We start from the raw sequence: 24,085 nt of genomic DNA on the forward strand, positions 1-24,085 counted from the left end.
CGTAAAATGTATATGAGATTCATTGAATAGAAAAGTGTGGTATGAATGAGTTTCCCACACTTTAGAACAATTGTGAGTTACTAGATATGTGTTTGGTTCTATTTATGTTTATTGAATAAATATTTGTACTTGAGAAATGCAATAATTGCAGACAAATAGGCCCCTTTAGCCTAACAGTGAATAAGCACCTGACCAAACACCCTCCGTGGACTGCAAAATTATACAACTTACATTTTTGGCAAATTATCTAACTTACATTTTTAACTAAATGTGGTAAAGATCTTGGAGGTTCGGGCTCACTGTTGATTGTCTCTTTTGAAGTAAATTCTCCATTTTGGCGTTTTAAAACTCTTTGCGCCGTTTGCAGAGGTCTCACAAGTTATCCTCCGGTGTTCAGCATTACTTTTCTCTTGTTTCAGCATCGCGGAAGAGCGGTCAGACTCAGATACTTACTGCTCTGGATTCCAACTCCTAGCGATACATGAAAGTAGTTGATTTTGATTATGGCTTCAGGTTATCTTGCACGAAAGATGGCTCTGCTTCACCACCCGAAGCTCTCCCAAGCTCTGGATGCTTTCACCAACATGTCGGAATTTAAACAAATCCATGCCCACATTATAACCTCGGGTCTCTTCAAAGACATCTTTACCACAGCGAGGCTCTTAGCTTTTGCCGCCATCTCTGAATCTGGTAGCCTCAGTTACGCTGAAATTCTCTTCGACCAGATCAAACACCCTACTCTTTTCATGTACAATTCAATGATCAGAGGCTTCTCTCAAAGCACGAAACCCCTTGAGTCCCTTAAGTATTACGTTCGTATGCTCCGCGTTGGGATCTCACCGGATAACTTCACCTTCCCTTTTCTAATTCGATCGTGTTCGATCTCATCGCTCCTCTTTCAAGGGCAACTACTTCACGCCCATGCTATAAAATGTGGGTTGGTTTTTGATGTGTTCATCCTGAATAACATGATCAGCATGTACGCAGCTTGTGGGGAATTGAATTCTGCTCGTCTTTTATTTGAAGAATGTTTTAGCATAGTTGATGTAGTATCTTGGACCACATTGGTTACTGGGTACTCGAATTCTGGAGATATTGATGTGGCCCGGGAGTTTTTTGATCAGATGCCATATAGAAACTTAGTCTCGTGGAACGCAGTGATTGCTGGGTATGCCCATTGTGGTAAAATTGAGGAAGCACGAAAGATGTTCGATGAGATGCCTGAACGAAATGTGGCCTCGTGGAGTACAATGATATCGGGGTATGCACAAAGTGGGTTTTGCAAAGAGGCTCTGGAGCTCTTTGGAGAAATGGTTGGAGCCAGAATCTTTCCAAACGAGCCTGCGTTAGTTAGTACGGTGTCCGCTTGTGCACAACTTAAGGAATTGGAAAAGGGTTTATTGGTTCACAATTATATAAAAGAACAGAAGTTTGATATTAATGTGACCCTAGGAACAGCTCTTGTGGACATGTATGGTAAGTGCGGGAGCATTGAGAAGGCACTTGAGGTCTTCAATGAGATGCCAATAAAAAATGTCTTATCATGGAACTCCATGATTGCTGGTCTGTCTATGAATGGATGCGGAAAGCAAGTAATGCCTCTTTTCTGGCGGATGCAGATGATTGGCCCTACACCAAATGCCATAACCTTCATTGGTGTGCTAAGTGGATGTAGCCACTCAGGATTAGTTGATGAAGGTCGTTACATTTTTAATCTAATGACTCAAAAATACCATATTAAACCTCAATTAGAGCACTATGGATGCATCGTTGACCTACTTGGAAGAGCTGGTCTCATTAAGGAAGCTTTGGATTTTATAGATGGGATGCCAGTTCAGCCACATGCTGGCTTATGGGGTGCCCTTGTTGGTGCATGTAGTATTCATGGAGATGTCAAACTTGGTGAAGAAGTAGGAAAGCACCTCATTGAGTTAGAGCCTCATCATAGTGGGAGATATGTTCTTTTGTCAAACATATTTGCAGCTGCAAAGAGGTGGGATGATGCTGCCATGGTTAGGAATTTGTTGAAGGAGAGACGAGTATTTAAGACTGCGGGAAGTAGCATGGTAGAAACATGGTCCTAAGTCACAGCAGACTGAAAGTTATTTCTTGCTAGTTCCTGGTCCACCTCTAATGAACCGGGGGACAAATTGTACTTGAATCAGATTGTGACAATGGGATGAAGCTGAGCAGTGTGTGTTCAGAATGGTTGGAAAGCATCATCCACCATTTTCCACCAGTGAGAATTTTGGCAAAAAGTCAACCAAATCAGATGACACTTAACATAATAACTGTCAAGTTGCACTGGAGGTCAGAGAAAAAACACGAGACCAACCAGAAAATGTGAAATTTGAAGAGTGTATGATAACAAATTAGTGGAACAAACCACATAATAGGCTCCAACCTCATGTGTGTTGGAGTGATGATGACACAAGGGAATGATGCCAATGGACGATTTGCTACAGCCAAAACCAGTTAGAATGGAAGGAGATGGATCAAGAGGAGAGATCTGCTGCTCCATCTCCAGTTGTGTAATCTGGGAACTTAATTTACATATAGGTGGTCCAAGTATCCGATTTGAAGGTTTTACACTATATTGGGCTTGAATTTTCAGGCCGAGCCCATTCAAATTTTGGTACAATCGCAACCAAACCCACTGAGGTTGCACCCCTATTTACATGGCATGCTATACATGTAGGACTTGGGCACTGTCATTGTGCAACAGGGCAATTTACTGTTATTACAGCTCACATGCTGAATAAAAAACTGTTTGGAAGTGTGAACCAGATCAGAGAAATGGATGGGATTGTTTATCTATGACATACTGCCTTAATAAATTTTCCAAAGCTCAGTGCAAAACAGTAGAAAGTCTGGAGTTGTCATTCCTATGAGATATGCCTAAGGAAAGACAGAGGAAGGTAATGGCTCAAGTAGGGCTGCAACTTGCAAGTCAATCAGATAATGATCCAGTTTGATTTAAAATCTGATCCATTTAAGCTGGGCTCGAATATCCTATAATGTGTGTGAAGGCTAAAAAATAAATGCACTTAACACACGTTTCAATGCCCATTCTAGAAAAGTAGTACCCCTATTAAGAACAGAGAAGGAATCCTTCTTGATAGTTGACTCTTTCCTCTGAAGAGATGCTGCCAGTAAGAACAGAGAAGGAATCCCACTTGAACTTGCAAAGACAGTGGAAAAATGGAAGCTATCTTAGACTGTTGCTGAAAGAAAACCTACCTTGGGTTATTGTTGCCTTGTAAATGGAATAATTGGTGTTCTTAATAAAGAGTTTGGAAGATATTTCACAGATATCATTTATGAAGGATAAGAAATGGCTACATGAGAGCAATGAGTTGAGAAGCAAAGGGTTTTAGTTTTATTTTTGTATTTTAGAAACAAATGCGTCAGACCAAGGATTGGACTCTTTGAGTACTTTTCTTAATTGCTTCTTTTGACAACATGTTTTTTCTTTTTTCCTTTTTTTTTGTGATTTTAAAGAGAAATCAATTCCATTGCTTGTAGAATAATCATTATGAACCCTATCTATGTTTTTTTGTTTTGAAAATATTTGTAGATTTTTCCACTATTTGATCCCTTATTCTTAAAAATAATTAAAAATTATTTAGGTTTGTTATGGTTTGTGTTTTATAATCCAGAGGATGAAGAGCAGAAAAATTGCATTCTGAGTTAGATTGCTATAATATGCCTTTACAACCCAATATTTTTTTTATCAGTCCATCTAAAAATAGTTCTCAAACACCATGGCAGACATAATGGTGAAGTTGGACAGCAATGGGAAACACTGCAACAGTCTAGACTGAAGTAGCGAAGTTACACTATTCTGTTTGTTTTGCAACTCGTCAAGGTTAGGCCACCAAGCTTCCAACTTTCCATTCCAAGCTTTCCCTAAGATTTCTACAAAACCCAGTCTTGGCGAAATTGTATATATGATATATCTAACTAATACATCTTTAACTATATATGTTTAAGTATTGATAGCTATGCATATCAGAACAGTATATATGTGGTAATGGTTTTGGAGGTTCGTGTTCACTGTTGATTGTCTCCGTTGTTGGAGGAAGTAAGTTCTCCATTTTGGCGTTTTAAAACCCTTTGCGCCCTTTGCAGAGGTCTCACGAGCTTCCCTCCCGGTGCTCAGTATTACTTTAATCTGTGTTTATGTGACTTTTTGATGAATGAATTTGCCTTTTAGCTTCAAAAATTAGGGGGGAAAAAAGTAATATCGGGCAATCATGTTTGGGCCTTAAGGGTTGTTAAAGGCCAAATGGGCCTTATATTAGCCCAACAACCTAGCTTATTGGATCGGAATCATCGGATGGGTCAGCAAGTTGGTCATGTGCATCCTGTATGTATGATGTGTTGACTATTGAGAGCGATGCCAATTGAAGTTGGTGTGTATGGGTCTTGAGTAGATCCCAATCTGACGACAAGAAAATATCCATCCATATGGAGAACCATCTGGAGAGACATCACTGAATCCAAGTCCCTTTCTGCAACTCGAAGAGCTCCCTACCCTCACTATTTCGCTCCATCTCATTTATAGATTATAGTACCTTGGCTTGAAGAGAAAGAAAACTCCGACTCCGAGACTTTTATAAAACGAAAACCTTCTTTGTTGAAGAAGAAAGAAGAGAGAGCAAACAACGTGAATATAAAGGAGAGGAACCGTTTATTCCTTTGCTTCTTCAAAGATGTTCAGAAATCAGTACGATACAGACGTCACGACATGGAGTCCAGCAGGTCGACTTTTTCAGGTGGAGTATGCAATGGAGGCCGTGAAACAAGGCTCGGCCGCAATTGGTCTCCGATCGAAGACTCATGCCGTTCTGGCAAGCGTTAACAAAGCCAATTCGGAGCTCTCGTCGCACCAGAAGAAGATTTTCAAGATCGACGATCACATTGGCATCGCTATTGCCGGCCTCACCGCCGATGGTAGAGTCCTCTCGAGATATCTCAGATCCGAATGCATCAATTACAGCTTCACTTACGAGTCTCCTCTTCCGGTTGGGAGACTCGTAGTTCAGCTAGCCGACAAGGCGCAGGTGCGTCGAGAAGAACCCTAATTGTTTTGAAAATGTCTCTACTTTTCTTTTCTTTTCATGGTTGAGTTAAAAATGATAAATGGAAGGTTATAACCGTGATTTGGTATAGTATTAATGGATGGAGGGCTTGCGGTTTAGGAGTGGGGATGGGAGTAGATATGCATATTCTTTTTCTTCTCTTTTTCTCCCTTAGGGGTTTTGGGTTGGAATCTGTGCGGATGAAATTGAAGGAAACCTTAGAAAATTATGGCCTTCAAATAAGATTTGGTTTCTATCCCTTCATTGTCAGCGGACGGAATTGTGTATGATCTCTGTGACCGATTACGACAACGTTGTCAGATCATTTAAATGAAAAATTTAGGTTTTATGCAAGAAGTAGCAAATGTGGGGTTTTACTAGGTTAGGATTTTAGGGTGAGGGTTAGGGGAACTTGAGAGCGAAAAATATATGGAATACGAGGCTTTTGCATCCTTTTAGTTCTCGCTTTTTCTTTATCGCGTCTATGTGGTGAGTGGTTGGAGTTTGTTTGATGCTTTAAGGTGATTTTTGGTATCAATGGTTGTTGGATATCTGATACCTCGGATTATCTAGGTAGCTTCCATTTTGTTTTGTTTTTTTTCAATGGGTGTTTGCCTCCTACTACTTGCATGCTGTTTTGATATATACTGGTTGTTTATTTCTTTTCTAAAATTTTCCAGGTTGTTGGCGTTTCTTATCTTCCTGTTAGTCTTTTTTTTCCCTTATAATTAATGTCCTAGAAAGAGAGCAATGGTGAAACAGGATTGATGTACTTGCCCCAAGTTCTCGTAACAATGTTGATCAGCCATATTTTTGTGATGTTTGAAAAACTGTGTCAGGATGTCAGCAGACCCCATTAGTGTGCATCTATGTTTTGGTTTTATTTTCGTTGTGGGGATATAATTGGCATGGAAATTCCCTTGTTAGAGAATTACTGTTACTTCCCATGAAAATATAGATACTTGTGGTTGCCCTATTTGCGCATATTGGGTTTCTATGAGGATTTATACCTGATATGAGTAACAAATAATTTTTATCATTATATCCCTCTGCAATACTTTTTTTTTTTTTTGAGAAAAGTTAACCAAGATTCATTAGTAAAAAAAGAGGTACATGAGAAGATGTACAAAGCAGGGGGAGAACCCCCACAAATTACAAAAGAGGAAGCTTGTCGCTATATATTTTCTCTAAGAACACACCACATTTAGCTAAGCCATCTGCTGTATGATTGTATTCCCTAGGAATCCAAACTAACTTTACATTTAGGCAGTCCAAAGTGTCCCTGGCCTCTTCTAAATAGTGACTTAATCTCCAAGGCCCCCCCTCTTTGTCTCTTAACCATTTTATAGTATTTGCTGAATCACCTGCAATGGTTATATTTTGAATTCCCAAACTTTTTATTATTCTGATTCCTCCGAGGGCAGCCATTACTTCAGCCTTTGTGGGACCGCTGAAAGTCCAACAGATGTTGCCCCTTTCATCCCTTAATGTTCCTCCAATACCAGCTAATCCAGGATTACCTAAAGCACTTCCATCAAAGTTTAATATCACCACACCTTCACTGATGGGTTCGGGAGATCTCAAGGGTGGTTGGTGGAGGTGAGGGAGAAATAAAAAAGGGTAAGCATCTCTATTGAGGTCATTGACTGAGACTCCTCTGAAAAGATCTGAATTCACCGTCCAGAAGTTGCATAGGTAAGAGATGTCTGAAATTAACTCCTCCAGGGGCCTTGATTTGTTGTCAAAAAGCCTTTTGTTTCTTTCATCCCAAACACCCCACAACACTGCGTGTAACACTCAGTAAATTTTACCCCTTACTTAAACCTGTTCCTTGCCACTGATGTAGAAAGTCCTTAACATGCTTTGGTATAGCCCAACTGTAACCTGCCATTTTCAAAAAATGGAACCAAATCTTTTGGGAAAATTTGCAGTGAAGGAAAATGTGATCTGCTGATTCTCCTTCACTGAGGCATAAAAAACAAACATGAGGGGAGATAGACAATCTTCCCATAAACTTTTTTTGCAAGAGATCACAAGTGTTAACTTTCTGGAGGCAAGCTTCCCAGACAAAGAAACAAACACTTGAGGGGATGTGGCTGCACTAGATCTTCTTAAAAGGAAAGGGGGGATGATGATCACCCGTAATTAAAGCTTTGAACATAGACTTGGAAGAGAATTCGTCAGTGGGGGGCAGGGTCCAGATTCGGGTGTCAGACTTGGAGGGGGAGATGTAAGCTTTTTTAAGGGTCTGAATTAAGGTTATTAATTCAGAAATTTCCAAATCCCTTAGGGGTCTTCCGAGTTGAAGGTTTAGGGTGTTCTCAACAGTTTGGTTTGGAAGGCAGGCGGAAATAGTGGCTTCTTGGTCAAGGGTAAGGGTAAAAAGTCTAGGGAAGGAGGCAACAAGGGTAGATTCCCCCCACCAAAGGTCTTTCCAGAATTTTATTTTTGAGCCATTTCCTACTTTATATCTTATAAAAGGAAAGAAAGAAGAATAGATGGAGATGATACCTTTCCATGGATTTGTGGATTTTATCCTGTTCAAATGGAGATTGCTATCCCACCCGTTTACATTTGATCCGTATTTGCTTGAGATGACAGCAGTCCAAAGAGCATTGGGTTCTTTAGGGAACCTCCACAGCCATTTACCTAAGAGAGAAGAATTTTTCTCTTTTAAGTGCCCAATTCCCAAGCCACCTTCCTCTTTAGACTTGCAAACTTGTTTCCAACTGACTAAGTGACTCCTCTTTTCCTCACCTCCTTCCCAAAGAAAGTTCCTTTGGAGCTTCTCGATCTGATTTCTGATTTTGGTTGGAATCTGGAAAGTTGAAAGGAAGTAGACTGGCATATTTGCTAAGGAGGCCTTCAAGAGAGTATGTCTTCCCCCTTTTGAGAGATGTCACTTCTTCCAAGCTGAAAGTTTCTTCTCACATTTTCCCACCACTGGTCTCCAGAAATTGAGAGGTTTTGGATTCCCTCCAAGAGGCATCCCAAGATATGAGATAGGAAGACTCTCCTCTTTACACCCCAACAAAGATTTGAAGCTCTCCAAGAGTTCGACTTCCACAGAGTTAAGAGCAACTATAGAACTTTTGCAGAAGTTGACCCTCAAACCAGTGACACTTTTAAAGCATTCAATTAACCTTTTAGTGTTTGTGATGTTGGTTATGGAGGCATCCAAGAACAAAATTATGTCACCAGCAAACTATAAATGTGAGATATGAATCTTGTTCTTTCCCACTTCGAAACCTTTCACCAAGTTAAAGAGCATTGCCTTGTTGAAAAGGTAGTTAAAGATATCCATTACTAAAGTGAACAGAAAGGGGGAGAGCGGGCAACCTTGTCTGAGACCCCTACTAGCCTCAAAGTAGCCTTTTACTTCACCATTTATCAACACTGAAAACCATGAAGAACCAATGCAACCCTTAATCCACCTGATCCATCTGCTACCAAAACCTATCATCTTTAGGCAATCGAGGATATAGTCCCAATCCACTTTATCATACCCCTTTTCTAGATCTAATTTCACCAGGATCTTTGAATTCCCAATGGATTTTCTGTCTTCCACGCACTCGTTTGCAATTAGAATGCTGTCCATGATTTGTCTCCCTTTAACAAAGGCAAATTGATTTGGGGAAATTAGATATTCAAGGACTTCTTTAAGTCTATTGGCAAAGACATTAGCCAAAATTTTATAGATGTTCCCTATCAAACTTATTGGCCTAAAGTCATTAGCTTCCAAGACTCCTCCTTTCTTTGGGATGAGACAGAGAAAGGTTGAGTTAAGGCCTTTGTTAACAATGGCCGAAGAATGGGATTCCCTGAAAAAATCCGTAAGATCTGACTTTACTATTTCCCAACACTGCTGGAAGAAAGAGATGGGAAAACCATCCAGTCCTGGAGCCCTATCTCCATTCATGCTGAAGACAGAATTTTTAACTTCTTCCTCTTCAAAGCTTCTTTCCAACCAAACCCTTTTTTCAGCTGATAAAGTTGTGCCTTCCCATCTACTCAATGTAAATTGGTTATTAATATCCTTGGAGTAAAGGTTATTGAAAAAGGAGAGGAAGGCTTCCTTAATTTCCTCGGGATTCTCCTCTTCCCTCTGGTTCACTTTCAGCTTGGAGATGAAGTTTTTCCTACTTCCTGAGGCACAAGTGTGAAAAAAGTTGGAGTTATTGTCTCCTTGTTTCAGCCATTTCACTCTTGATCTTTTTCTCCAGTAAATCTCTTCTCTTCTGATAAGTTGGTCCCATTCCTTTTTCAAATCTGCTCTTCTACTTCTGTTTAGAGCATCTAGGGTCCCATTTTATTCTTTGCTATCCAGCTCCTCTAACTCTGTAAGAACTCTTTTCTTCTCTTCTTCAACAGTTTTGGATACCTCTCTCCCCCAAGCTTTCAGGTTTCTCTCTAGAGCTCTTAATTTCTGTAGGAGCCTAAAGCTAGCCCAACCCTCTACTTTGCAATCTTCCCACCATTCTGCAACCTTTTTGTTGAAATCTTTGTGAGATAACCAGAATTTTTCCAGTCTAAAAGGGGTATTTCTTCTAATGATTCTTTCAGCGTTTAGCAAAATAGGCCAGTGGTCTTAAGTACATCTGGGGCGAAGTTCTTGGAGGGAGAGTTGGGGCCATATGCTCCAGTAAGAATCCAACTAAAATCATCTTTTAAGTTTGTGAACAAGACCGAGACTGAGAACTCATCTTTGTCAATCTCCAAACCTGAGATTTCGTCTTCCTTCCAAGTTAGGATGATTCCCCCACTGGAACCCACTATTGGAACAGCAGTCCATTTTCTACCCCTTATTCCCCAAATTGCTTTCATAAGTTTCCTGTCAATAATTTCTTTTTTAGATTCCTGAAGAGTAATTATATCTGGGTTTTCTCTTTTCAAAGTTTCTTTCACTAAGCTTCTTTTGATCTGCCCTCCTAAACCCTGACATTCCAGCTTAATATCTTCATTTAGTCACTCTACCAGAATTCCCCTTGTTTGTCCTACTTCAGTCTGAGATGTGATCCATTAATCCCCACTGAAGCCTCTTGAGTTATTTTATGGGACCTTTTTTCTTACTTTTCTCCTGACTCTTTCCGGATTTGATCTTCTCTTTCTCAAGAGTTGTTTGTTTTTCATCTTCTTCAACTCTTCTTTTAATTCCCAAAGCTTCAACTATGTTACCATTTCTCAAATTCACCGTTGTCTTCCTACCAATGCTTGAAGAAGCAGCTGTTTGAGGATCTTTCTGCTTTGGGTGGGATGACAATACATTTGAACCTGAGAATGGAGAAGAAGATAAAATACGATGAGAGTTAGTAGGATTAACGGGAGGTTGAAATTTAGATGCAGAAGAAAGAGGGGTGGAATATCTCCCTGAATGCTGATTAGGAATTTGACTGGAGATGGGAGAACGGGTTGGTGCATCTCCTCCTTGTCTACGAACAGGAGAGTCCGATTCTGAGATTGCTCCATAGTCTGCATCAACCAAGTGAGTCTGTTCAAGTATCTCCACACTTCCCCAAAATTCTTTCCCAGCGAACAGGTCTTTTGCCCTTTCAAGAGCTAAATCTTGAGGGTTTGGTTCTGCTTCTGTTGCATATGAGCTGAAATCTTCCTCGGTGTCTTCTTCTTCACTGGCAGGAGGGGAATCCGACCTTATAGAAGGAGTTGGAGCCTTGAAAACGTTTCCTGAGTGTCAGCCCGAGCTGGGGGGAGTTTCAGGAATGGGCTGGCCAGAGGAGGGGGTTGCTGGTGGGCTTGAAGTGTTTGGGCCTAAAACTGCCCTGGGTTTGAGAGTATCCGCCCAAAATTTCAAACCGGTTAGAAGGTGGTTTAGTCTTGAAAAGTCGAATTTTAGGTGGTATTTTGAAATTTGAAAAGCTTCTTTAAAGGGGGGGTGTGACTGTCCACCTTCCTTGTTCCTTTCAGCTTCTTCGTGGGCTTTAGGTTTTATGGGGAAAGAAAGCTCCTGCACTGCTGCTGGGACTCCTGCCGCTGACTTTTCATTTCCCCAACAACAACCTTTAGTCCAATCAGATTTCTGAGCAGCGAAGGTAGACTTGCCACGTGGATAGGTGCCGTCAGGGCGAGTCAACTCGGAATGAGAGGGAGGTGACTCATTCATCTTCTCCACCTCCACTGAGAGGTAGAACCACACTTTTCTGTCCAGATCGGGGATTGCTTGGGGGCATGAATACCGTGATTCTTTACCTTAATTCTGGTGAAGTCTAACTCGGAAAGGTTTAGAGTCCTGGGGTCTATTTCTTCAAGGCCTCCGCAAAGGTCTCCTATCAGGGAAAGAGTTTCCTTCGTCCAGAGGTGGAAGGATAAACCCCGCAGCTTTAGCCAGCCTCTGAAGATCAACTGTTCTGGTACTGCATTTATCTTTGGCCACCAGCACTCAATTTGAACCCAGCCACTGAAGACAAAGAAAGATTTAATATTGGTCCAGGTTAAATACAGTTCTTTTGAAGGGGCAAAACCCACTGCTTTGTTTTGTTCAATGGGGCACAGCTTCAGTAAGGATTTTCAGTGTAGATTTGCAGACAGTCCTATGAAGGGTTTTTAGCAGGCAAAGACCAACTTCCAGTTACCGAATGGTTTGTCTTGATGGACAATAGACAGGAACACAGAGCCTCCAGTCTTAATTATCCTACTTTTGGCTTCAAGTGAGGGGAAGTGCTCTTGCTTCAAATTTTCAGGACAGGGATTCACTCTGGGATTACAAACGCAATCCAAGATTTTGATGAAAGAGTTCCAGCCTCCAGTAGCTGGTTCTTCTGGGATGCAAATAGATCTAGCCTTGTCTGGTTTTTCCCATCTGCTGAGACGAATGAATCTCCCCCAGGTATTTTCGTTGCGCTGTAGGCATAGGATTCTTCCCTTGTTAACTCTTTTACGGTCTGCTAAATATTTTCACTTGTTTTTCAAAGCTTCTTTAATATAAGTTCTGGTCCAGAGGATGTCCTCTTGAGAAAGGACAATTCGTGCCCAAACTCCCTTGCCCCTTTCCGTTAATGTAAAATCGTCTCCATGGTCGATACTTCGTCTGATTTCAAAGGACTTTGAACCAACTATCATAAATCTCCTTTCCATCTCCCAGCTTTCCTTTCCAACTCAAACTGATTTGTGTCTATTCATGTTCAAGAACTTGTTGTTCAACAGTTCTTCCTTCTATTCCAGATCTCCCACCCAAGTATGCAAGATATCTCATAAGCATCTTTGTGGTCTTAGATTTACCAGCACCACTTTCTCCACTAACCAAAATAGAGTTGCTCTTCCCTCATTGATCATTGCCCTATATGCAACATCTGCAACAGCAAAAACGTGAGGTCCCTCTTCTACTTAACCGTCTTCAAATCCTGCTGCAATATTTAAGGCTTGAATCCTTTTTTTTTTTCTCTAGTGAAGAAATGGTTTATTTTACTTGCAATATTCAGTCTTATGCTCCTGATTTTCATTGGCAAGGTGTTCTATGATGAACCCCCAACGAGTGACTGCAGAGTGTACATCCTTGGCTTTGGGCTCCTTGTAGTTGTGGTTATCGGTGCATTTTTTCAACATTTTTGGTAGTCTATGGTCTTGCTGTTGCTTGGAGAGTCTGACTTGTTGGCTTTCTTTTTTTCCCCCTATGCTTATGAAAATCTGCTTACTTAAATATTTTATTTAAATGTTAATTTTGTTTACCTATTGTGGTAGCAACAGCCCACAATGATGACAAAAGTTGCAATGAGGTACCTTACAGAAGGCATTTTCATTGCATCCAGTGCTGTACTTAAAATAGGTTTGATACTCCAAAAATCCTCAAAGGCTAAAGCAATAGTGTCTTGGTGAACAGAGATGGAAGGCATCAACTAACCTTATAGAAAACCAACCTCATAGACAAATCCCATTGTAGGCACTATGAAGTTTATAGCTACAGTGATAAAAGTCAGGACAAAATAAAGAAAAGTGACTATAAATTCTTATCACATTTTTTTTTTTGATCAATAACACTTTCATAAATTCATCAGTAGAAAATTTACAAGTGGAAGACAAACACACTTATCTTCCAAGAGTCACAAAGAGCTTCAAGAAAGGAAAAAAGAAAAAGAAAAAGACAAAGACACTAACGTTACAGCTTAGCCCAAAACAATGAATCCCTTTCTGCCCCTTGTTTAGTTAAACCGTCAGCTGATCTTTTAATCCAGCATGTCTTAACTTCCATCTCCCATACCAGCCACTTTCCTCTTCTCATTATTGTACTTCCATAAATCATTTTGATCTTTAGTTAGCCACCCTATCACCACCTCTGAATCCCCTTCAATTATGAGTTTCTTGATGTTCAATTCCTTAGCTTTCCGGACTCCTTCCATAACTGCAAAGATCTCAGCTCTAAGGGAGTCACCCACTCCAATTGGGCCTGAGAACATAGTAGAGATGACCCATTTTCATCCCTAAAAACACCCCCGATCCCCGATTGTCTCGGGTTTCCCCTACTACACCCATCAAAGTTTAATTTCAAGAATCCACTAGGTGGGGGGTCCAAGCCACACTCATTACTGACTTGGTCTGCGTGTAATTTGCAATTTCACCCCACTTCCTCAACATGTCGTCCACAGTGTAATCTGTGAATATTTCCAAAGATTTCAGCCACTGTACCGCCCTAATATGTATGGTAGCCCTCAGATCTGCTGCTCCTCTCTGAGTTTCTGAGAATATCCTGGAGTTTCTTTCTTCCCACAGTGTCCAACATACTGCAGCCCTTAGTTCTCTCCACATTGTCCTTCCCCTTTTTAACTGCCACCTGAACATAGAGAGACAGAACATAGAGGGAGATTGCAACCTAATGGTGTTGGTGTCATGTGGGAGGAATAACAAATCTAGAGTAGAATGTTGAAAGCACCTTTGTGTTTAGGTTGGAATTGGTGTCAAACTTGAGGTGAAGTCATCATAGGGGATCTAGCAATTCCAGAAAATTTCTGAGTAGAATTTTTTTATCTACTGAAATATATTTTTAATGGCTCCAAGGGCCCAAACTTAGTAGGTTTTTCACTATAAGAGAACCAAGAAGTGGGACTTTATAAAATCAATAGAATTAGGATGCACTTACAATAAGGACATATGTTAATTGTGAAGTCTTATTCATACTGGCCACCACAAACTTGGCAAGCTAAGATATGTCCAATTTGTATGGTAAGGGATGTAATTCATTTGATATCTACATGGAAAAAGTTTATGAAATGCCTTAGTGTAGACCATTATGTTTTGTGTAGAGGGGGGAAGTCACCAAAACCAGGGAGCTTGCGCACATGTGTAAGACTTATGCACAAGAATTGGACACCACCTTTAACCTAAAAGCTTAAGCCATTAGGTTGTTGGGAAATCCTCATACACAAGTCCCTTGCTTTTTTCATTTCTTTCCAATGTGGGACTTTCTCCAAATACATTCAAATGTGTATCCCAACACTATTTGAACCAGATACTTGGTAAAGTCTTGTTTGGTTATGTAAGATTGCCAGTAAACGTCAACTACAATAGCTGTATTTGTATTTCTGGGATATCATATAAAAAGAGTAATACCGATACTTGGGGAGTAGAGATTCAGAAAGGACAGAGTTTCCTTGCCCCTTCAGTTGCAGGTCTCTACACAAATAAAGCCCCCTTATTGGTTTAGGCCCCAATTATGTGAATATTCATTTGGAAGGCTGAAAAATTAAGCTATTTTGTTCTTCGGCTCAATACTTATAGGCCCATGTCCTGAGACCTGGTCGTTGGACCTGCAGCTAAGTACAAATTCCTCTGCAGCAGGTCTATAATGGAAGAGGTTAGAACGAGCTGCGTTTCCCTTTCTATTTCTTTTATTGCAAAACTTATTTCATAATTTAGGGTTTTACTACAAGGGATTCCTTTAAATTCTTCATGGACAAGTAGGCATGAACGGAGATTCCCTCTCTATGGCCCTATTATCAAATATGCATGCATTTCTTTCCATCCATATGCACCAGAAAACAGCAAAGCACATCATTACTCAAATGAGTTTTCCATTCCTACTTAAGCCCCCAAGCCACCGGCCATGAAGAAAGAGGTCAATAGATTCTGGAAAGCATCCCTTCTAACTTTAGGTGTCTAGGGCCTTTGCCCAGATCTGAGAAGTAAATGAACAGTGTAACAATAGATGGTTTGCAGACTCATTTTTTTTATCAATAACAACAGATTTCACTAAATAGGAATAAACTTACAAAAAAGAGGAGCTAAAGTATCTTAACTCCCCAGAAATTGGGTAGGCACCCAAACTGAAAATAACAAACAATTACAACTGAGCCCAGAACCCAGAAACCCTATCCACCCCTTTCCTAGCCAATCCATCAGCAAAGGAGTTTGCATTTCTCTTTACCCAAGTACACCGAACTTCCATATTCTTGATCAGCCATTTGAATTTTCTCTTTTCATTACTGTTGCTCCAGAGCTTAGAATTGTCTTCTTTTAGCCAATTCACTGCAACCACATAATCTCCCTTTATAACCAGCTTCTTTTTTGATGAATGTCTATAATCAGCTTCTTGACATCTAAGTCTTTAGCCCTTTGTACCCCTTCCAAAGCTGCTAACACCTCAGCCCTCGAAGAGTCTCCCACTCCAATTGGGCTAGAGAACATAGCTATTACATTACCATTCTCATTTCTTAATACCCCCCCCCCCCCCAAAAAAAAAAAAAAAAAAATCAAAATTTAGTTTGATAAAACCAGGAGGTGGAGGGTTCCATGTAGGATTCAAGGTCTTCTTAATCGAGACTGAACTTGCAATTTCTTTCATTTTCTTAACATATCATCTGTTGAAAAATCTGTGAACTCATCCATTGTTTTCAACCAGTGAATTACCCTTATGTAGATCACTTCTAGCATATTTTCCAACCCTCTCTCCTTTTCTGAGAAAATCCTTGAATTCCTTTCTTCCCATATTGTCCAACAAACAACAACTCTCACACATCTCCACATGATCCTTGATCTTTTTGTTGGGCAGTTAACAAGGGGAGAGGTAAATAAGCTTTGCACATTCGTTGGGGAGATCCACCTGCACCCAAACAAAGAAGCAAACCATTACCAAATATTTTTTGTCAAAACATAGGATATTAGTAAGTGGTAACCAGACTCACCAACAACTCTACAAAGAATACACCAGTGTAGAGATAAACAACTATTGGGTCTTTTTCTTTGAAGTAAATCACCAGTGTTAACTCTTTCCAGAAAAGCTTCCCAACAGAAACTCCCAACCCTTGGAGGTATATGTTGACACCACTTCCTTGACAGGGAATGACAAGCCAATAGGACTTCCTGGTTGTATTAGGGCTTTAAAGGAGGCACAAGTAAAGGATCCAGAAGGACATAGTCCAAATCCTACTATCTGTTTTTGTTGGCTCCAAAAAAAACCCTCAAGAATGGACAAGAACCCTCGGAGGTATATGTTGACACCACACTTCCTTGACAGGGAATGACAAGCCAATAGGACTTTCTGGTTGTATTAGGGCTTTAAAGGAGGCACAAGTAAAGGATCCAGAAGGAGACAAAGTCCAAATCCTACTATCTGTTTTTGTCGGCTCCAAAAAAACCCCTCAAGAATGGACAGGAGAACTGAGGTACTATCCAATTCTGTGTCCTTGAGGGCTCTTCTCAAACCCAAGTTCCACCCAAACCCAGAATTTGAATTTGAGGGAACAAGGAATGTGGCAACTAGTTCATTTTTAAAGGTGGAGATTGCAAAAAGGGTCGGAAATTGGTTTTTCAAATGATGATCCCCAACCCAAACATGTCCCCAAAACTTAATGAGGTTACCCGAGTGGAAGTCATACCTGATCCAAGGAGAAAATAGAGGCAGAATAGCTTGGATTGATTTCCAAGATGCTCTTGTAGTCATAACCAGAATCCTAGAGTCCCATCCATTCTTTGCAAGTCTGTGAATACTGCAAATTATCTTAGCTCATAGTTATTTTTTCCTTTTCCAAAGAAAATCTCCATAGCCATTTCCCTATTAAAGCCATGTTCCTCTTCCTTATATTCCCAATGCCTAGACCTCCATCCTGCTTACTCCTACACACCACCTCCCACCTAACCTTATGATCCTTTTTCTCCTCCCTTGGCTCCCATAGGAAATCTCTCATTAGCTTTTCCAATTTGTTAGCCACCCCTGCAGGCACTTGAAGACCGAAAGGTAATAAATGAGCAGGTTAGCTGAAGTAGACCTAATTAGGGTGATTCTTCTTCCAAGAGATAGATAATTTTTTTTCCAAGATGCATGTCTCTTTTCAAACCTTTCCACAATTGGAGTCCAAAAAACTTCCTTTTTGAGGATTATTTCCTAGGGGAAGACCAAGGTAAGTTAGAGGCCAATTTGACACTTCACATTCCAAAATGTTTGCACATGCAAGGATCTCACTTCCCCCATGTTCACACCTACAACACAACTTTTATCAAAATTTGCTTTCAGATTTGACATTTGCTCAAAAAGTTGGTTTGCAGACTCTCTTTCTGTTCTGCATAGAGTGCAAAGGACATTATCAACAACCTTTCTCCTTGCCATTGGCTTACCTACAGTCAAACATAAAGGTAAGGGCAAGGGCCAACAACTCTGCTATTACTGTGTTCTCCTCCCCCTTAGGGACCAAGAAAGTGAGAAACAAAACAACGCTCTGTCCTCCATCTTCATGTCTGAAAGAAGTTACCATCCAAGGTGGCCCTGGGTTACCAATAGAAGTCATGAAGATGAACTTGAGATGAAGATTGTAGGATGACAGATCAATTTCTGATGATTGAATCTATCAAGATGCTTCTGGATTGACAAAATTAAACTAACCAACTGAGCAATTAGAAAATACAAAAGACAAACCAAGACTACAACTAGCAAGAACCAGACTGAGTCTGCCCCAGCTACATCTATGAACATCTCAGAAGTATCCCTATCTCTAATATTTGTACTCCTGTAAATATATTTTTTATTCACATCACTTTCTTTTTTTTGTCTCCATCTCTAACTTTGTTAGTCCTCCTTAGTTCTTAATTATGGAACAGGCATTCAAATTTTCATTGCTGAAAAGCTACTGTGGGTAGACATGCTCCACCTCAATTGGGACTGTAATAGTCCCTCTTGTTTTCTGCTGCTGGTATACCAGTATCCTTGTTCTTCTCCCCACCTCTGGGATCTTTACCATAACCTTTTTTTTTCCTCATCTTGTCCACCGCCAGCCTTCTCTTTCTTCTCTCCTTCTCTGTCATCCTCTTTTTTCTTCTTATTTCCCTCGTCTCTACCGCCTCCATCATCTTTCTTTGCTAGAACAACCTCTATGTACTCTTAAGCTATTTGCAATTGGATTCCTCAATAGTGACAAGCTGTCCGCAACTGTAATGTAAATGAAGTTAGTGAAACTTAGAATGCAATAGCACAGCACTGAAAAATTTAGAAGTGACACTGTGCTTCCATATGCCCCATTGTATAAGGGTAGTAAAGATGATAAACCTCCATGTGATCTTTTTACTTGTACTAAAACAGGAAGCATGCCAAAATACCTTGAATTGATTATTCCCTACTTAACCTTAGGCTGTGTTGGTTTGATAGAAAATAAAAGAGAAATAGAAAGTTGAGGAAAAGTTCTGAAGGAAATTTACAATATTTGTTAAGAACTTTTCCTCAACTTTCTGTATCTCTCTTATTTTCTATCATACCAAGCATATCCTTATAGAATCCAGGACATCCTTGGGGAAAGGAAGCTGGAATCCATAGGTCAGAACATGATAGTAGAAGCTGACTGGAAGTGAATAAAATATTGTTTAATTGATTCCCCACTGACCATTCATATAAAACACATGCTAGCCATGTGCATCTCACATTCTCAATACATTATTATTTTATTTTTTATGGCTGTATCTCATACATTAATTGAAGTTGGTTTCCCTTAATAAGACTGAGTTAAATCTTATTTTTTTATTGTATCTTTTAATTGGTTGGGACTAATCCTTTATTTACAGTTTTTAAGATCCTTTTGAGATCTGTATATTACATTTTTTAGGTACATGCTGCAGGTTTGTAGGAATTTCAGATGCCATTCTGGTTGTCATCAGTTATTTTATTTATTTACTATTTTTGTGGTTGAATTGAAAACTGTGGCTTCTTTGACATTTCATTATAAAATCACTGCAAACAATTGCTTTCAAGTATATAAAAGACAAGGTTAATCTTAATTAAGGCATTTTTTCATCTCACTTTATTTTAATTTAAATATTTTCCTGCATAAAAATTTCGTCCTTGTTGCTAAGAATGTTATTATAATTTGTTCTTCATCCATAACAATGACCACAGAGGTTTTATTAATGAGAAGAAACCCCTGCTATTGGGAAGATCCAATAACAAGAAGAATACAAATGCCAAGATACATCCTTTTACGTAATAATCAAAACTCAAGTCTCAGACTGTACTAGGCCCCAAATACTCTAATAGAAGTTCCTTTCTACCTACACTTCCTCTGGGAAGGATATCATCTAGAACATTGGAAGGGCGAGGGATCCACCTATAAGGCCACTGTGAAGGTTCTGTGGGTCTAGGCCTCTATGGTTTTGAAAGTTGAATGTGATAATGGGATCTGAACTGAACTGTTCCCAATCTGGTGACTGGGATGGCTGGAAAGGAGTCTATGAGGTTACCCTCAAGGATGGTGAAGTCTGATCTCCTGAAAGTATGAGGAAGGGATATACTGCTCCGAGGGCTTCTACTTGAGGACAATTCTCTCTCTATTTGACTGATGTTGGTTTATGTCTGTTCTCTGTCTGCTTTTAGAGAACTTGTTGCAATATTTGTAACTGGTCTGGTAGTTTCCAGATCCTAGAAGACAGGCTTCTCCCATTACTACTTTGTCGGTTTGTCCTTATCTGAAAGACTTTTAGGAGTCGCAACAAAAAAAATCTGGATGCCAAGAGTATGCTTAGTTTGTTACGCCACATTGGGATGTAGTACAGGGTTGTGCCTTTCCTGATTCTAAATGTGTCCTATGAATGTATTTAGTTGCTTGCTATCACTAAAGCCGATCTTTTGCACTTAAACCAACACAAAACTGCACTTTTGCATGCCTGGTATTACGGAAACACCTCTTTATCTCTACTTGTGATTGACCACGGAGGTTTTATACTTTTACTAACGAGAGAAGAAACCCCTACTACTGGGAAGATCTAATAACAGGAAGAATACAGATGTCATCATATATGGTCATACGGCATATGCTGATTCATCCTTTTACATAACATTCAAAATTCAGAGACTGTACTAGGCCCCAGAAACTCTAAAATAAGTTCCATTCCATCTACACCTCCAGGAAGGCTATCATCTAGGACATTAGAAGAGCGAGGGATCCACCTAATGAGCTACTTGGGGAAGAGGCTAGAAGATCCTCAACAAGAATCTTAGATTCCAATGTCCTTCCTAATTAGAAGATCCTACTACCACTGGACTGAAATCAAATAATTTCAACTGGAATCAGCCGTAGTCCCCACTACACGGGGTTTAGCTGCATGAATCCTGTCCCACCATTGTGCTCTATCAAGAGCACCTGACTGTCCCCTTTCATCAATAAACCTCTTCACCCAGAGACGGCTAATTTTGGCTCATGTGCAAGGGCAAGCAACTCTGCTCTCAGAGAGTTGCCTTCTCCAACTCATCATGAGAAACTCAATAAGGTGGTACCTTCATGGTTCCTAAGAGCACCATCCACTTCTGTCTTGCATAAAGAGTATCCATAAAAATTCAGCTTAATTGGCCCATTTTTCATTTTCTGGTGTTTTCAGGCTTGAACAGTCTACCTTAGTTGTTGCCTTGCTTATAAAATCCTCATTTTGGCTATGCTTGTATAACAAAGAAGCTGAGGCAACAAGGCTTAATCTTTAGGCCCTATAGACCCCAGCATGTGACCATTTTGTTTGGGAATTTTACCCTTCGCAGTTTTGTGAGGATCTCTTCACGGTTTCAGCTTCCTTCTAAGTATTAGCTCCTCTGACACCTTTAACACAGGACACTGCCAACTCTAGATCTTGTGGGCAGTGTAGGTAGCAGATCCAAGCTCCACTGTGCCCTTTTGTGGCATCTAGGTCCGTGTATTGGTGTCTCTATCAAATGAACTTGCATATATTAATTATGAGAATATTGGAATTCATTACACGCACATGCACACACTAGTGCATGTGATATGCATGTTTACAAGTAAAAGGGCAAAGATATCTCTATCAGATGAACTTGCATATATTAATTATGAGAATATTGGTATTCATTACACACACATGCACATGCAAGTGCATGTGCTATGCATGTGTACAAGGGCAAAGATATCTCTATCCGTGTATTGATGTCTCTGTCAAATGAACATTCATTACACACATGCACATGCAAGTGCATCTGTTATGCATGTGTACAAGTAAAGGGGCAAAGATACAAGTTAACATTATATAATCAAATTTAACTTTTACGACTTGCACCAAACCCAAGTATCTGCTTATATGGCATAGATATATATAGATAGACTAAAAAACAATTAATTAGAAAATTGAAATTTAAACTAGGATGCACATAATGCAAATGATTTCTCTTCCCCTGTTGGAAGAGTTAGAGGCATTTAAATTAACACACAAGTATCCTCCATCACATAACACATATCTAGCTCCTCGGAGACTCCTTTGTATGCTTTTAGGCTCCGTTGGTTTGCAATACAAACGCCGAAATGGGGTATTTATGTATTTTCTGACATTTTTGTACTTTGAAAATAGAGCATTACTGTGTCTATTTTTTTGATACAAATTTGTATTCTTTTGATAACCAACTTTTTAATCAAAGTTAAGGCATTGGAGCACAAGGTAGTTGGAGCATTTAATGATGAGCCCACACTTTAGCACCGATTTCAAGCAAACAAGATGAGTGCAAAAACGGTTGAAAATCTGAAGTGTGTTAGCGTTCATGAACTAAAAAAAGAGTAAATATGCAGTGTATATATTTGTGTTTGCATTGCAACCAAATGTGTTCATTGGTAGAATAGATACTTATTCTGCTTTACACATTCTTTACAATGTAAGGGTTACAACGACACAAAAAAGAAACCAAGTACATGTATTGATTTTCATTGATAGAATAGATACTTATTTCTGCTTTATGTTTTATATTTCCTTTGGTGGCAGGTTTGCACACAACGGTCCTGGAAACGGCCTTATGGTGTGGGTTTACTGGTTGCTGGCTTGGATGAGTCTGGAGCTCACCTTTATTATAATTGTCCAAGTGGCAATTACTTTGAGTATCAGGCTTTTGCTATTGGCTCTCGTTCACAGGCTGCAAAGACTTACCTGGAGCGCAAGTTTGAGACTTTCATGGACTCATCCAGGGAAGAACTGATAAAAGATGCACTCTTTGCAATCAAGGAGACCTTACAAGGCGAGAAGCTGACCAACTCAATCTGTACTGTTGCTGTGGTTGGAGTGGGGGAGCCATTCCACGTCATGGATCAGAAAACCGTACAGGAAGTGATCGACTCATTAGAGATTACGGAAGAGCGTGCTGACCAGGGTGCAGCGATGCAGGAAGATAGGAGCCCAGAAACTGCCCCAATGGATATCTGATGATGGGAGAGACAGCAGCAGACTTGTGTCCCCAGCCTGTTATAGAAGGGAGTTAGGGTAGTTCTGTGAAATGGAACAAGGGAATCGGGTGGTGCCAACAATTTTTTTTTTTTTAATTACCATGACATCATCACTCGGAGGAAGAAAACATTTTTTTTTTCTTTTATGCTGGATCCATGCTAAGGTTATTCTGTTGCATGCTTGGGTTAATTTCCTATTTCAGTTTGCTATATGGAACGCCTTGCCTTGAGAAACAGAAATTATGCACATGAACCTCGCTAAAGAATTTCTTTCAAAAGCGGTCTTTTTCTTTTTCTTTTCCTTTTGTTTTTTCGGAATTGATTCGTGTCTTCTTCCAATATTCGTATGCAAAAGCATATGCGTAGATGCGGTCACGCCAGTGTTTACCCTAGGCTATGTTTAGTTGTTTACCCTCAGAAACAGAAAGTTCTGGGAGAATTTTTAACGAACTCGGTGAAATTCCTTGAAGCTGCCCCTCAGTTTTCTGTTTCTCTTCTTTTCTATCAAACAAAACACAGCCTAAATTGAAAATACTCGGGCAATTTCTATGATACTAGAAAGATGTCGAGATCGGATTGAGTGGTATGTATGCATTTTTGGCTTTCGTGGAGAAAAATAATTGGTCCTACAGCCGAGCAAAAACAGCTACCAAATTCATCTATTTGTATTGAAAGATGAGGGATTGACGTGGACCGTAGTGCAGGGAGGGATGCATGTCGGAAACATTTAGAACCGACCCGGATCTTTTATCCACTGGACGTAGCTCACAAAGACAAAGTAAAGATGCAATCCAAGAATCTGAACCTTCTCTAGTGCGCTCCTGTTTCTTATGATCCATAATTATATATACCCTACACCTCTGAAACAGAGGCAAAAGGGAGTGAGGTTGTAGAGTCTGAAGGCAGTGTCTAAAAGGTTTTGAGGACAACCATTTCAGTACTAAAGTAGAGCTGCAGTCAAGGAAGAGTGCGAATGGTTTTTAAAACGGGACCAGACAAGGAACTGTTCTGGGTCCAGTTCCTGGGTTGAATGGTCCGACCGTTTGGACTGAATGAACAGATGAACGACAAAAAAAATAAAAATTTAAAAAAAAAATAAAAAATAGCCAAAAATCATTGTTCAGGTGGACAGTTCGACCGTCTGAGTCAGTGATTAACTGACCAAATCAACAGTTTTTGGCCAAAAAGCAGTTCTGAGTTGAAACAGAACTAGTCAGGTGACCGTTTTCTGGTTTTTTTGGTCAGACTGCCTGATCCCAGTTTTGAAAACACTGATAATCATAATAGAGCTGGTGAAGAGCTTTCTATTTTTTGCTCCATGAGGTTACACAACAGGGGATAGTCCATCCCCCAGACCCTAAACCCCCTCCCCAA

General features: G+C 40.0%; 1 protein-coding gene and 1 pseudogene across 2 annotated transcripts; both read left to right on the plus strand.

Annotated features, from left to right (window-relative positions):
• The first annotated feature begins 251 nt into the window (after positions 1-251).
• Positions 252-3,678, plus strand: LOC148850849 (pentatricopeptide repeat-containing protein At5g15300 pseudogene; annotated as a pseudogene). Its single transcript, XR_016099018.1, has one exon. The product of XR_016099018.1 is annotated as a pentatricopeptide repeat-containing protein At5g15300 pseudogene (transcript).
• A 768-nt stretch (positions 3,679-4,446) lies between these two features.
• Positions 4,447-22,989, plus strand: LOC148850850 (proteasome subunit alpha type-1-B-like). The gene is made up of 2 exons (XM_088947187.1): positions 4,447-5,066; positions 22,257-22,989. Exons 1-2 carry the CDS (start codon positions 4,716-4,718, stop codon positions 22,689-22,691), a joined length of 786 nt encoding a protein of 261 aa, XP_088803313.1. The 5' UTR covers positions 4,447-4,715; the 3' UTR covers positions 22,692-22,989.
• Positions 22,990-24,085: the final 1,096 nt, after the last annotated feature.

The sequence above is a fragment of the Nelumbo lutea genome, chromosome 5, assembly GCF_056320005.1.
Source record: "Nelumbo lutea isolate HS-2025 chromosome 5, American lotus-T2T, whole genome shotgun sequence".
Classification (NCBI taxonomy): Eukaryota; Viridiplantae; Streptophyta; class Magnoliopsida; order Proteales; family Nelumbonaceae; genus Nelumbo; species Nelumbo lutea.